This window comes from Prionailurus bengalensis, chromosome B3, assembly GCF_016509475.1.
Source record: "Prionailurus bengalensis isolate Pbe53 chromosome B3, Fcat_Pben_1.1_paternal_pri, whole genome shotgun sequence".
NCBI lineage: Eukaryota > Metazoa > Chordata > Mammalia > Carnivora > Felidae > Prionailurus > Prionailurus bengalensis.
In genome coordinates, this window is record NC_057355.1 from 50,033,816 (window position 1) to 50,049,123 (window position 15,308).

Here is a 15,308-nt window from a genome sequence, read left to right on the forward strand (position 1 = left end):
AGACACGGAGGTAGATAGATACCTAAGTTTTTCCTTATTTTCAGTGTCATGATCTTGTAATATGTAGCTGTTTCCATGAATACAACTCCTGGAAAAAGTTTCTCAAATTTTAATGAGAGAGTAGAGCCATATAATGTGAAAAGTGTTATGTTATATCCAGTAAAAAGGGTCTGGGGTTTTTCTTCCTAAGGAATGAAATTATGCTGTATAAATGAAATAAAAAGACAGAAAATACAACAGTGTTGTGTGTGTTCAATAAACATCCATTTATTAATGCATATGCCAGAGGATAGTATTGTACTATGCATTTGAAGAAGTCATTAACAAAGCAATTGCCTAACAATTTAACATGAAATAGTGAATGTCTCCCGTATGTGTTTTCACATCCAGTAACAGAATGGTTCTGAGAGTCATGATACTATTCATTTCTGTCCTTAGCATATCAGACCAGCTTATTCACAAAACACAATCATTGTAACAGATTCTTGTTTCTGCATGTGTATGTTGTCCACTAACAGTTATGACCATGAGTACAATTACGAAGTACTGTTGTACAGCCAAGTATTTAGATACAGACTCTAAAAAGTCAAACCATAAAAACACAGAAAATGCAAATATTCATAAACTATTTCATAATGAAAATCCAATCTAGTTATTTTTTATGTACCAAGCTGTACTAAGTTGTTTTCTTATTGTATCTTATGCCTTTGTGCTCATAAATAACATAAATTACAAAATTATAAGCAATTTCTTCAGACCTTATTTTACATTTTTCATTAAATAGATGAAGACATGTATTTTTGCTCCAGTGCAATATATAGTAATGCTGCATTCAGTACAAATTGTTGACTAGTTTTAAAAAGAAAAAGCAATTAAATGATTATAGTGCTAAATAAATAAGGAGATAGTCATAACTGTCAGAGGGAAAACACTAACAGTATAGTTACTTACTATAGGTGATTTGAAGAAACAAACCTTCCATTGCATTTCTAAACCCTTAATCCAATGACTTTCTAAAGAATGAAATTTGGTAAAGCCAAGACATAGTGCTAGATGGCAAATGCATCAACTTACCTTTTTTACAAATGTGATGTGACCTTGGCAGTTTTAAAGAACAAAGTTTTGTCAATATATCAAACATTGTTAACAAACTCTATTTAGCATTGCTTTGTATAAGTTTGCTTTAATAGCATTTCTTCACAGTGATATTTCAGAAAGGTTGGAAACTGGTCAGCATAAAATATTTCCCACCTTTTCTATTTTAAGTTGTATGCAAAAATCATCACAATAGATCTGCAACTATAAAATTACAAACACTTTCTAGAAGTGACTGTATTTCTAGTTATGATAGAAAAAGTTCTTTGTATGACGTCTACAATGAGGTAAGTCTAAATAAAAGAGAATGTGGGTAACAAATGCCTTCTGATCTATGGGCAATATAAGCTAATTTGAAAGACAATGGACAAACCAAAAACAAAACAAAACAAAACACCTAATTGTGTTTTAGTATGTTTAAAGGATGAGAACTGGTAATGAAATGAAACATTTTAAAAGATATGCTGGATATTTCACTTTACATCATAATTTTGGCACTTCATGGAACATTTATTTCCCAAAGACCAGAATTGGTATAAAAAGTTCAGCAAGTTTTCCACATACATTGTGGACACTGAGTACTGGCAAACACTGAAACATAGTGAACTATTAAACATTCCCATGTATTTGCACATGCATGCAGTAGTCAAACAGTTATAGTTTATGAATTCTTGAAGATGATATCTTGCAGTATTTGTTTAAGCAGTCTCTTCAGCAGATCTGGTTTCAGATTTCAGTCTTACAAATTCTTTAGCCACGTCATCGTTGGTCCTCTGAGAGAGTATTCTAAGGATAGTCAAACCAGTTTCATCCAGGGAGACATTTTTCAGAAGGGGATACCATGCCCCGTAGCTTCCTTTTTCTGCTATGTTCTGTAGCCGAATTACCGTCATTCCGATAATTCTGTCTTCTCGGGCAAAGCAGTAATCTTTAACTGATAGATGAAGTTCATAAGCCCCTGGCCGGTTTTCATTACCTAGAATGCTATGTGGATTAAAAAAGAGAATTGTGAGCAAAAATTTTACTTCACCTAGGGATCAATAAGGTTCTAAAATATTGTTGAAAATTTTATACATTCCTCAGAATACTATTTGGCAAATAGAGTATCATGGTGTTTTAATTCTGATGTAAATATCATTTACATTTCATGTAGATTGTTTTTACATAGATGTTACTTAGCAGTCTAATTAAAAAATTTCTTTCCCTAGATAAAAATAGGAAGTCAGTATGAATATACTTTACTATCTTGATATTGAACATATTAATATAAACTTTAATTAAAATCTGTTATACTTAATTCTTGGAGGCATGGTCTTCGCACTGATAGAGGGGTAGGATGGGGTTACTAGGGGGCTTGGCCAAGGTAAAGGGTAGTTCTTGCAAGAATTTCTATGCCATTTCAACATGAGTTATATTTTCTTTTCTTTACCTCAGGCTCCTGGATATACTATTATATCTAGGAGCCTTTCCTCTGGGGAATAAACAACACAGACTATCAAGCTAACACAGACAACAAGATTATTCACAAGATGCCAAATTAGATACAAATCTCCAGAGTAAATCAGTTCCAGTGGAGCGTGATGCTTCAATGCCAGTTCTTTCTGATGGCAACAGTTAGACACCTGTCAAGTGTGGGGCTGAGGGTGTCCTCCACTAATAACAACTTGGCAGTGCAGAACTGAACATAATGAAGAAGGCTGAGAGGTAATACACTGAGAATAATCCTCCCGTGCCCCTATTTTACTTCATTCTCAGATATCCTTGACTTTCTAATGAATGCACATCTGTTCCTCAGCAGTAGAAGCTTCCAAATCCCTTCCTTTTCTAGGTGACTTTTTTTAGATCAAACATTTGCAGAGTCAAACTTTTGTTTCTTGGCAACACTGATAACTGAAGTGTGTACGTACTTTAGACACAACCGAAATAATGTGAAAGAAACTGGAAGCCTGATGAGTAAGTATAGAAGTGCAGAATATGATAGGAACCAGATCTTCTGAAGAATTAAAATGTATCATAATGCTGTCTTTTTCCCGGAATCATGGTCTTGGTACCTCACAGTGTTATATCTGAATGTTGTGTGATTCAAGTAATTCCTAGAAACTTAATTTAATCAAAATTTGCATATAATTTAGAGAGATAGGTATGTGGAATCTTGTGAGCTGGTTTATTAGGAAGTATTATGGATATGATTAATCTATTAGAGCCATTTTAATAGATGTGGTAGGTTAGCTAAGTTTAATGAGTGGTAACAGAGTTTAGTATTCAGAATTCAGTGTGCTGAAAAGTCTCTGGGAAACTAAGAATGTGAAACAAACAAGCAAAGAGGACCAAACCAGTGAGAAAGTATTTCGGTAAGCATGTGTGCATGTGTATGTAAACTGCAAGGTTTGGTGCGGTGTCCTCTCTTTGATTGTAGCTCAGCTCATCTAGATTCATGCAATTACATCTACATGCAGATGATTCTCAAGTTGTATCCAACAATATATGTGATACCTCTTCTGGAATGTACTACAGGCATTTCCAAATTAGTAGACTTAAAACAGTACTTGATCTCCTCATCTCTTGTCCCGATTCCCTCATCTCAGTAAATCACTGTCTATCCACTGCTGATGCAAAAAACCTAGAGGTCATCTTTGATTTCATTCAGTGCCAGATACTTGCATTTGCCTCAACTGGATATATTTTTCATCCTTCTCGTACTTTGCAATAGAATGCTGACCCGTAAGGATTATATCAATGAAGTTTCTTCATACTGAGGCTTCTAGTTGGTTTTGGCCACAAGGGAAGCACTTCAGGAAATCAGAAGTAATGATGAGAATAAGGTCAGAGTCTATTTCCCTGGCTCCTTTTGTTTGATGCTGCCTCTAGGATACTGTCCATCCCTAGAAGGCCATTACTCTTTTTGAGGTGGCTGATGACATAGGAAATTTTTGTTTTCCCAGTTTTAGTAACCAGTCTTCCTCTCCTTCACGTACAGTAGGGGGGCCTCAGATTACATCACTATTGCTTATAGTCCTTCCATTCTCATATCCTAGTAAATTCCTTTGTAATAAGGCTATCTTGAATTATCCTAAATTAAATGTTTTCAGGAACCTAATCATAATTCTTTCTTTCATGTGCTACCTTGAGTTGACTGGAAGTTCTATAGATTCTACTTCCAGTACATACCTAGAATCTTTCCTCTTCTTTCCATCTCTCTACTATTTACTTCCACTTTCCTACTACCATCTGGTGAGTCAGTATTACCTCTTGCCAGAACTACTGCAATAGACTTCGAACTTCTCTTCACATGTTTGGTCTTGTTTCCCTATAACTATTATTTTTATACAGCAAACAGAATAATCATTTAAAGATATAAATGAGATCGTTCATTTTCTTATCTGAAAATTCTTCAAGGCCTCCTATTAAACTTGTAATGTAATCTAGTCTTCTTTACCCTGACTGCAAAGTCCTGTGTCCCTGTACTCTGGTCAAGTCTTCAAACTCATTTCATCTCATTCCCTTGCCTACCATATACTATTTCTTAAATATGCCAGGTGTGCTCCCACCTTAGTCTCTGCACTAGCAATTGTGTTTGGCCTGAGATGTTCTCAACCCACATCCTTGCATGACTGGTTCTTTCTTTTTCCCCCTACAAGTTTTAATTTAAACACCACATGCTCAGAGGGGCTTTTGCAAACATCCAATCTAAGCACCCAATCAACCAATCTATTACATCAGCCTGTTTCAATACTCTATGTAGTAGTCACTATCAAGTGATAACTTTTTATTTGTGATTTGTTTACCATGTGTTCCTCACTTCTAGAGAGTAACTTCCATGAGAACAGAGACCTCCTGTTATATATACCAAACTCCTAGAATTTGGCCTGATGCATGGTAGACACTGAACAGCTGTTGAGCAGTGGGAGGAAAGTAAAATCATAGCTGTCTTAATTTGCCAGGGATGAGAGATCAACAGGAATACTTAAAACTATACGTTTTGCTTTCCTTAGCAAAGCCCAGTGCCATTCCCACCCTAAACCCCTCAATACGTTTAAGATGTACAATAGCTATTGCCTGGCTGAATAGATGAGTCGGGTGAGGACTTACAATTGAAATGTTTCATTGTACTTGGGTGACCATGTGTTGCTTTTTGTCTTTGTGCCTTGTTTTCTCTTCTTATCTCCAAGGTTGGGTCCCAGTATACAAACTTCCACAAAGGGCCTGAACATTGCAGTGGTCTGCCAGTTAAGATCATTAATAGCAATCACTAAAAACCAAAAGAGGAAAGGAATATTAAATGTTAGCAAACAAATGTGTGGAATCTTAGCCTCCCCTTTGGTCCTCAGAGTAAACTTTTAAAAAAATGATGTATCAAACCATAACTTGAACTTGATAGTGCCCTTACTCCATTGATAAGAAAATATCCTTGAAGAACAAACAATTTACTCTCTGGAATGTACTTGATTTAGCTTTAAGCTCTAAGCTGTGTGGCAGTGGTATGGTAAAAAGTTAGTTGTAATTCAAATGTCATTTGTTACTACTGAAATGTTATCATTCCTCTCAGTTAATTAAGCTCTATTGGTTAAGTAAAAATGTGATGTTTTTCATATGAAAAATGAAGACATGTTCATGAACTACCTAGAAAATATACAGAAAATAAAAAATAGTTTAAGATAAAGTCTATAATTTTATCAGTAAATGACTTAATACATTGGTACGTATACTTTCAGTATTTAATTACTTTATATACAGAATGGGATCAATGTAATATAGTCATATATATGTGTGTGTGTGTGTGTGTGTGTGTGTGTGTGTATATATATGTATACATATATGTATACATATATATGTATACATATATATTATAATATTTTATAATTTATATATTCATGTAATACATATATATATTTAAAGTCTATCATGGATAGCTTTCTCATTAATTATATATGTTCCAGTTAACTATATGGATATTCCATTCTGTATTTAACCAGTCACCTATTGTAAATGTTATGGCTGTTTCCTAATTTCAGGCATCATAATTCTTCAGTGTAGATTCTCATATGTATACTTTTGTTCATCCTTTGAAAATCTTTTTAAAAAATATATTATAATTAAAATAGTTAAGTAGAAGTTTCATAAAACTTTGGGCATTTGATAAATAGACTCAAAATATTTTTGAAAAATATTTAAAGACTGACATGTGTAGGTAGGCAATCCCACTTACCAATACCGTACATAATCTTTTATAGACTATAGCAGTGTTACTTTTATAATGCAAACATACACTAGGTAATGCAGTTTTAAATGTGTTAGAAGGACATGGTTCTTAGTAAGGTGGATAATGTGACTAAGTCTATAATGATATAAAATAGAGAATATGGTTCTATTGAGCAAAATATTAACCATTAAATTTCACCTTAAAAATGACCCAGCGTTCAGATTGTATTTTTGCAGTGTAAAACCAATAGACTGAACTAGTCATTAAAAAAAAACAAAAAAAACAGTTTTGGAAATCACGTAGAAAAAGAAGTAAATAGGTAAGTAATGTGAATAGTAATGATAAGGGAGCTTGAGGAAAGCTGAGGGCAAAGGGCAGGCTAACAGAACCCCTTCCCCAGGTGGGACACGTATGACATTCCTGGACACTCCCAGCTACACCAAAACAAGAAAGGACATAAACAAACAAACAAACAAACAATCCAAAACAAAAAAAACCCCACAAATGGTTAAACTGATGGGCATCTCCACCAGTTAACCAGAAAAATGCAATCCCATCAATAGCCCCAAGTCTAGGAACTCCCTACTGTCTTAATGTTAATGCCTTGCTAGAGGGAAAAACAACCTTAGCTTGACAATAGCCAGGCCTGCAATAAGTCTTTAGCATGTGAAAGTCTCTTTGGAAACTCCTACTTGACTTTATCTCCCCCAACTCCATAAAAAGATCACCCCCACACTTGCAGTGCAGCTCTTTCTGCCCATAGGCCCTGTCCTTGTGCTTTAATAAAATCACCTTTTTACACCAAAGACCTCTTCAAGAATTCTTTCTTGGTCTTTGCCTCTGGACCCCACAAACCCCCATCTCCCCAAAACCTCATCAGTAAGCATAAACTGACCTAACATATAAAATTTCACAGGTTAAAAAGCCAACCATAGCAGCAATCTTCAATGTATATTCTAGCATCAACTAGAGACAATGTTCAATGTATATAGTTTTGACATGTAATCAACAGTGTATTTAAACCATTTAGATATTTCAGATAATATAGGCTAAATATCTGTGCCATTGATTTTTTTCAGTTTTAGATCAAAAGTTCTGGTTTCAGGAAAAAATTGTGAGCATGTCCTAAAATCATTAAATATTTTTAAAAATAAATCTCAGAAAAAATTGTATTTTTTATATTATTACAAAGGTTAAAACCTACTAGACTGATGTATCTGGACTCAGTATATACCTTTTACAGTGACTTTATGCTCTCCAGTTCCTGGGGTAGTGGTAATGTCCACATGAACAGAAATCTGACCCACTGAATCTTTGGAGGGGCGACCTGCAAACAAACAGATATTTACTGGCTTGAACTTTCAGGCTACTTTAATAATAGACATGCACATTTTCTGCATTAGGGACTTTAAAGTGTGTTCATGGAAATGAATGGTTCCTTTCATTAATAGCACATAATAGGTATTGATAAATGTTCACTAACTTGCTATGGAGATGTGAGGCTTTGGTATAATCATTTTGAGCCCACTGAGCTAAACTTTCATATGGTCCACAGATATCATAAGATACCTTGTTAGTATAGTAGTATTACTATTAAAAGAACTTGCAGTTGCCTTATTAAGCACTTAATTAAGCTCTGTTTGTTGCTTATGGACAAAGAGGTATTATTGCTTTTCATTCCTGTAAGAGCTTTTCTACAAAATGCCATGCCAAAGCACTGGGGCCACCAAGATGGCTTTGTAGAACACCTGCTTTCATGAAGTCCGAAGCAGTCCAGGAGAGACCAACCTATGAACACAGTGCTGCAATATAGTGTGATAAGTTCTATAATGTATATTTGCAAGGTCTATTCATGGAATAAAAACGCATAGTCTATCTCCCCTGGTAAAGGTTAGTGAAGGGTTAACCTGCTGTACTGGAAAGTGCCTGTGATTTGGTGTCGGATACATTTGAATTCAAATCATAATTATATCACTACTGATTCGCTGATCAGAATGTGACACTTTGTCCAGTCTGTTTTTTTGTTTGTAAAAAAGGGATAATAACACCAACCTCTTAATATATACACATCTATTAACATGTGTGAACATACATATTTTTCCCCACAAATAGGAGCACATGTTCTATCCTTAGGATTACCCCTATTTTTTCACCTAAAACTATGTTATTAAGATGATTCCATTTCAGTATGTATAAAGCTATCCTTTGTTCTTTCATATACCCTCGGATATTACAACACTAACTATGATGTAATTGTTCAATGAGTACTTGCATGAAAATAAATCACTGAAAGGTTTACAAATAATTAAAACATTAAAATATTTAAAACATTTAAAATAATGTCTGACCTTTATTCCATTATATGAATATATCATAATTTAGTGAAACATAATTTGGTTTCCAATCTTTGGCTATTATAACCAAACTATAAAGAATACTTATTATTCATAAGTTTATATGTCTTCTTTGGGAAAATGTCTATTCATATCCTCTCATTTTTTAATTGGATTATTATTATCTGTTGGTATTGAGTTGTGTAAGTTCTTTATATATTTTGGGTACTAACCCTTTATCAGCTATGACATTTGCAAATATCTTCTCCCATTTACTAGCTTGCTCTTGCGTTTTGTTGATTGTTTCCTTCACTCTGAAGAAATTTTTATTAAGGTGTAGTCCTGATAGTTTATTTTGGCTTTCTTTCCCTTGCCCCAGGAGACATATTTGGAAAAATGTTAATAGAGTCAACATCAGAGCAATTACTGCCTGTGCTGTCTTCTAGGATGTTTACAGTTTCGGCTCACACATTTAGGTCTTTAATCCATTTTGAGTTTACTTTTGTATATTGTATAAGAAAGTGGTCTCATTTCATTCTTTTGCATGTAGCTGTCCAGTGTTTCCAACACCATTTGTTGAAGTAATTGTCTTTTTCCCATTGGATATTCTTTCTGCTTTGCAAAGATTGACCATATAGCTGTGGTTTATTTCTGGGTTTTCTATTCTTTTCCATTGATCTATGTGTTTATTTTTGTTCTAGTGCCATACTGTTAAGATGACTATAGCTTTGTAGTATATCTTGAAATCTGGGATTATGATGCCTCCAGTTTTGTTCTTCTTTTTCAAGATTGTTTTGGCTATTCAGGGTCTTTTGTGATTCCATATACATTTTAGGATTATTCTAGTTCTGTGAAAAATGCTGTTGGTATTTTGATGGAGATTGCATTAAATCGTTAGATTGCTTTGTGTAGTATGCATATAATACTTGTTCTTCCAATCCATGAACTATCCCATAGAGATCTTAACAATTTATCCTCTCATATGCAATATATGAGATTAACAGAATCTTAACTTTTTGTAAAAATAAATGGCTAATGACCAAAGCTGGAAATAAAAGTTCTAAGAGACTTCGAATTTCTACCTTCAGAGAATCACTTTCAGGCCAGAACCTCTCAACAGGACCTGCTAAGAGCTAGTTCACCACAAGGACTTCACTCCCTGCCCCTGCCCATCCCATTCCTCTGATAATAAAAGGATTGAAACAAAGAAAGGGAGGGGGGGATAAGAAATGCTTTCTTTACCTGGTAAAGGGAAGAAAACTCCAAGACAAATACTCCTAAACCTAGGAAGTGCTAGGAAGCTGGTCATTTCATTTTTGAATAAGTGGTTTCCTTAGCAGACAGTATGACCTGACCAAAATGGGGGGACAACCAGCCACAGAGTGTGCCAGGACTATCTCTTTAAATTCACGGTTCCATGATAATGTTAAAAGTAGATGTGCTTGTCAACTTTCATTTGACTCTCCAAATTTATTTTCCACCCTTCTCCACACTGCCCTCTGCCTTCTGCCCTCAGAGGCTGACAATTTCACTGATGTCTCTACACTCTAGTGTCTATTTGGGTCTGGCCAATGGGAAGTGCTGGCAAGACATGAAAAGGAGGGAAGAGAGTTCAGGTATTTTTTTCTTTAGTCTCCTTCCTGTGGGTTCACCTTGTGCTGGCAAAATCCCACAACCAAATATCACAGTTCCCCTCCATCTGCTCGCACTATGTGACAATATTTTTCCTGGTTCTAGCTGCTGCTTCCTCTCTTGTTACTGTTAATGCAAGGAGTAGTTCAATAGTTCACTATTCCTTTTGGTTTCTTTATATCCCTTGCCCATACCTTTCTACATACTTTCTTTATTAAATCCTTTCCAAAAAATCTCAGTTAACCTCAGTCCCTCAGTTCCTGCTGGGACTTTGGTTAACAGAGTTAACGTTTTTGATTTGCTCATAATTTAAATGAAAATGCTTCTGGTATTTTCCCAATAGTTTGTTTTGTGGAACAATGAGACAGTCTTTGGGAGGAGGAGTAGAGCTTAAAATAAAGACACTACTTAACCACTATTATTGTTATGGATTCTACAAGGGAGAAAATCCTGAAGGAGGGTCCTGAAGGCTGAGTTGAAATTCATCTTTTAGACAAAGGGGCTAAAGGAGATAGCATGAGCACACATGTGGAAGTCTCTTAAGTTTTTGGCCATGAGTGGCACAATCAGATTTATTTTTAGAAATAATTCTTCTCATTTGAGTAAAAGATGGATCATTCTCATCACTACAGTCTCTTGTGGAAAGACTCACGCCTACCTCTCACTGTACCATGTATCGAGTCCTAAAAACCCAGTGCTTTCCTAGGATGCTTTTTTGTTTAAATTTATTTTGAGAGAGAGGGACTACATGTGAGCAGGGGAGGGGGAGAGAGAGGGAGAGAATCCCAAGCAGGTCCTGCACTGTCAGTGCAGAACGCCATGTGGGGTTTGAACTTACAAACCATTAAGATCATGACCTGAGCTGAAATCAAGAGTCAGACGCTCAGCTGAGCTACCCAGGCACCCCTCCTAGGATGCTTATGATGATCTTTTAGTTAATCTGTGTTGTTGGTCCATGCTGTTCTCATGAGCCTAATTCTTGAAAACTTTCTTCATGTTTTCACCAAGACAAACCACATGTTGGGAATACCCTTTATCCATTATCTTATGAAGCCCTGTCCAAACACCTCTACTACAAAAATATTTTCATTTTTTGTCCTATAAATAATCTGCAATTGTGATTTCCTCAAATACTATAAAATCCTGGGCAATGGAATCAGACTGCTTTGATTATGAAGATGCTCTCAGTCACTGAGATAACACTTAATTAAAATTCCATGGACTTTCATTTTCTTATTTTTAAAGCAGGGATAAAACCACTTACCTGGCAGCATTGCGGTGAGGTTAAAAAGAGATAATTAAAAAATGTATATAGACTATATTGAGTCTTGCATTTAACAGCTGCTAGTAAATGGTTTCAAGTTTATTATGATAATAACTCAATTCTTAATAAGAGAATATTTCAAAGTTGTTAAATTCCTTGAAGATTCATGCATAATGCCCACATACAAAAATTATGGAAAAAAATCCATGGATATTATGATTATCTAGATCAAGGACTCTAAGTAAAGAACTCCAGAGTGATGGACGTTCTGCCCAAAAACTTTGGAATTCTCCTTTCTTCACTAAGACTTTCTGGGTTGAATAGAATAGAGATAGCAGATATGTAGAGCCCTCAAATGTCTAATAGGGAAAACTCCCTCTTTATAATGTGAAATGTTTTATTAACTGAGAATCTGGTGAAATGAGTTTTCTTGATTAATAAAAATTTTTTGTCTGTTTTTTTCACTATTGTTGAAATCACAGTCGATGAGAAAAGGCCTCTGAGCAACATGGAAAATTCATCCAAATTGCATATTTGCCTCTTGTTTCACTAAGGAGCAGAGCCCGATCAGTGTCTGGGTTTGTGGTTAAAACTTTTATGGATCATCTTCTATGTATTCTATGAGCAGTGATGCAGCAGTGGCTGGTTTCTTCCCACAGTAAACATCATGAAATGATGGTCAGGCAAGTTACTGATTTAATGTATTTGTAAGTGCAAAAGCCTTCCCTCAAAGCATTCAACAGGAGGTGTCATTTCTTCGTCTGAGTTTCTAATCACCAAGTAATTTAAAGTCTTTAATTGTGTTGTTATAGAATTTGAGAGATTTCTATGGTAGAAAATAGAAAATTCTAGCAAGGAAACTGGGTTTCTGTCTGCTGTCCTTATTTGGAGGAACATTTTTATACTGTTTTAAAACAACAGCTTAAGAAACTTGCCTCAAACCTCTTAAAAGGTACTGTTTAAATGCACAGATACAAGTTATCCCCTTTTACAAACTGCTTTTCTTCAGTCTCCTTGTACATGCTGTGTGTGTGTGTGTGTGTGTGTGTGTGTGTGTGTGTGTGTGTGTTTCCTAAGGAGATAGGGACAGTTGCATTGGGAAGAAAAATAATAATAAAAATCATAAGTATATACTCAGCAGTACCTGAACACTTCTGTGAAACTGCCTGGGTGGAAACATTTACTAAACTCTAAAAATACACATTTCCTTTTCTTACACAAAATGTGAAATTTACTGCTCAGTTAAGTCAAACATAGGCATGAAAAATACAAGTGTCACATTAGTGTCACAGCCCTAAACAAATGGAATTAGGAAGGAACTAGTTTAAAAGGGTTTTTCATTATTGCCATTATTGCTTTAATAGTTATGCTATTCACGATTGTCACTTTAGGACTCCAGGTCCTGCATCCATGGCCAGGTGTTGATACCACTTCCTAGCAACCAGGTTATACCTGGTAATGTAGTTAATTATGCAGATTTTTTCCTTCCTAACTACATTCCATAGGGGCAGGAAACCTCTATGAATAATTCATACCTTTTATCTCCAATTATATAATAAATTTATGGTATTCTTTTGATAGGTACTAATGGCCAATTCCTTGATTAAATGTGCAAGCAGTCCTCACTTTGCAGTGTGATATGCCCAGATTTCATTTCCCAGGGTTTAATTAAATAACCTCCCTCTCCCAACAAGCAGGTTCAGATTTCAGCTACCATGGTATAGAAAATGTGTATCACTGCATAAGGAACAAATATTCTTGCTAGTATTTTAGTCCACAAATCACAACATAAATAACAGATCTGTCATCAGTAATCAACTACGTTGCTTCTTTCAAAGTCTGGTAGTGTTCATCCATTCAGTTTACACACAGCAAGGGGTGTAGGTGTGTTGCTGCCTTGATTCCCAGTGATAAACCCATGTCATATTTTACAAACATGGATGATCAAAAGAGGGAATTGGTCAGCAAAGATGAAAGTGCAGCAAAGAAAGAAAAAGTGGTAACACTGGAGTGGAATTTGCATAGAAGGTAAACGAGTTAGTTGACAAGATTACAGAGCTTGGGAATGTTGACACTACCACCAATGGGGAGACTAGAGAAGCAGCTGGGAACTCAGTGAAAGTGAACTTAATGACATAAATGAACAAGGAGATGAAGATGTCCTGGTGGAAGTGACACTAGAGGAAAAACTTCATATTAAAGGAACTCTGGGATGTTATGACATTGCAAGTAAAAAGGATAAATTATCAGTAATGGATCCAGATTTGGAAGGAGGAGGACATTCCACCAAGGCACGTGGTGAAAAGAAACTAGTTCTCACTAGTCTTGATAAGACTAGTGAGATTTATTCAAACTAGTCTTGATAAGATCTTAAAAAGAAATAAAACACTTTAATTCTCAATGTTTCTAGTATTTCCAATTACAGTGTATTAAGTGTTTTACTATTCATCTTCCTATACATTTATAACTGACAGTAAAAGGTTTTGTGTCTTTTGACAAAATGTTTTCAGAAGTCATGAATAAATCCCAATCTTCCCTATTAATTAGCAAAATTGCTTTGCAGAGTTGCAGTTTGCTCAGTAAAGTGGGGACTGTGTACATATGGTTGAATTGATTCATTTACTACTTTTGCAGGTGCTGAAACTATAGAAGTTGCTTACTTAAGTGAGATGTAAGTTACATGTGTGTTATACTTTGCAATACACTTTTCCTCCCATCTGGCAGGTTTGGTTTGCTATAGCCTTGAATCTGATTGTCTAGCATTTGTATTCAGTGAAGTCTGTTGATTGCCTATCCCAGGATAAAAGAAAGGAATTAAACAAAAGCATTTTCAAGTTGAAGAAAATATATATTGATCAGGCAGTTATTTCTCAAAGAGGGAAAGGCAGCATATAAGAGATCGCATTTCCCATGGAATGGAATATAAAAATCACCTAATATGGTGGTTTTTACTCATTTACTTAACAATTTTTATGAGCACTGAATGAGAATTTAAATACAGGCTATGCCTGTTACATAATCCTGACTATTCAAAATCCATAGGAATTAGACAATTGTGTCTCAAACCAACACCTGGGCTTCTGAAATGTGTCCTTTGTCACCAACATGAGTAGGTCATGATTACCAAGCTTTCCACTTCAGGAATGAGTACAGCTTATGTGAATAAACATTGGCATGGTGGAGGATGAAAGAACTGCTTGCTTTATTTGAAGTCCTTTTTAGAAGAGCAGCTTTTGAGGATAAAAGATCCTAATTACTGTCAGATTATGATATACCATTACAACTCTAAAAGAGGTAGCTTCTCATCCTCCATAGTTTTTGCATATTCTGGGAGGAATAAATAATACTATAAACATTTAATAATGATTATTAATGTGATATTTTAAGTCGATAATTACCCCTACGTCCTCAATAAGCATCTTGTAAAATATTAGATGAAAAATATTATAGCTTCTCAAGTGACTCCTATATGTTAGCCAAACCGCCTAAGCCTCTCAGAGGCGGGTTGAATCTGTTCCCATGGATTTTGGGTGGAACTCTCAAAGGGGGAGGGGCATGAGGACTTCATGAGGGACAACCATTCTGGCAATGTCACAGTTGAATATCAGAGCTGGCAGTTTTGTGACTCCAGGTGGGAGAGTAGCCTACTCCCCTTAAGTTGTTAGACATCATCAAAGATGGTAAATAAAGATGGTAGATAAAAGATGGTAAATAAAACCTTTAGGATATGTTTAAAAAAAAAAAAAAGATGGGGGTTGAATAAACCAGGAAGTGGCTTATTGAC

At 35.4% G+C, this 15,308-nt stretch overlaps 1 protein-coding gene across 4 annotated transcripts in view; it reads right to left on the reverse strand.

The window, feature by feature from the left end:
- Positions 1-245: 245 nt before the first annotated feature.
- The window catches only part of UNC13C (unc-13 homolog C), a 617,803-nt gene continuing 602,740 nt past the window's right edge, over positions 246-15,308 (reverse strand). For all 4 annotated transcript variants that reach the window (XM_043555384.1, XM_043555383.1, XM_043555386.1 and 1 more), the window contains 3 exons: positions 7,530-7,622; positions 5,185-5,344; positions 246-2,079 (listed from right to left, as the gene is read on the reverse strand). In XM_043555384.1, the coding sequence (XP_043411319.1) occupies positions 1,794-2,079; positions 5,185-5,344; positions 7,530-7,622 (539 nt within the window). In that variant the 3' untranslated portion in view covers positions 246-1,793. The remainder of the gene's footprint in view (positions 2,080-5,184; positions 5,345-7,529; positions 7,623-15,308) is intronic.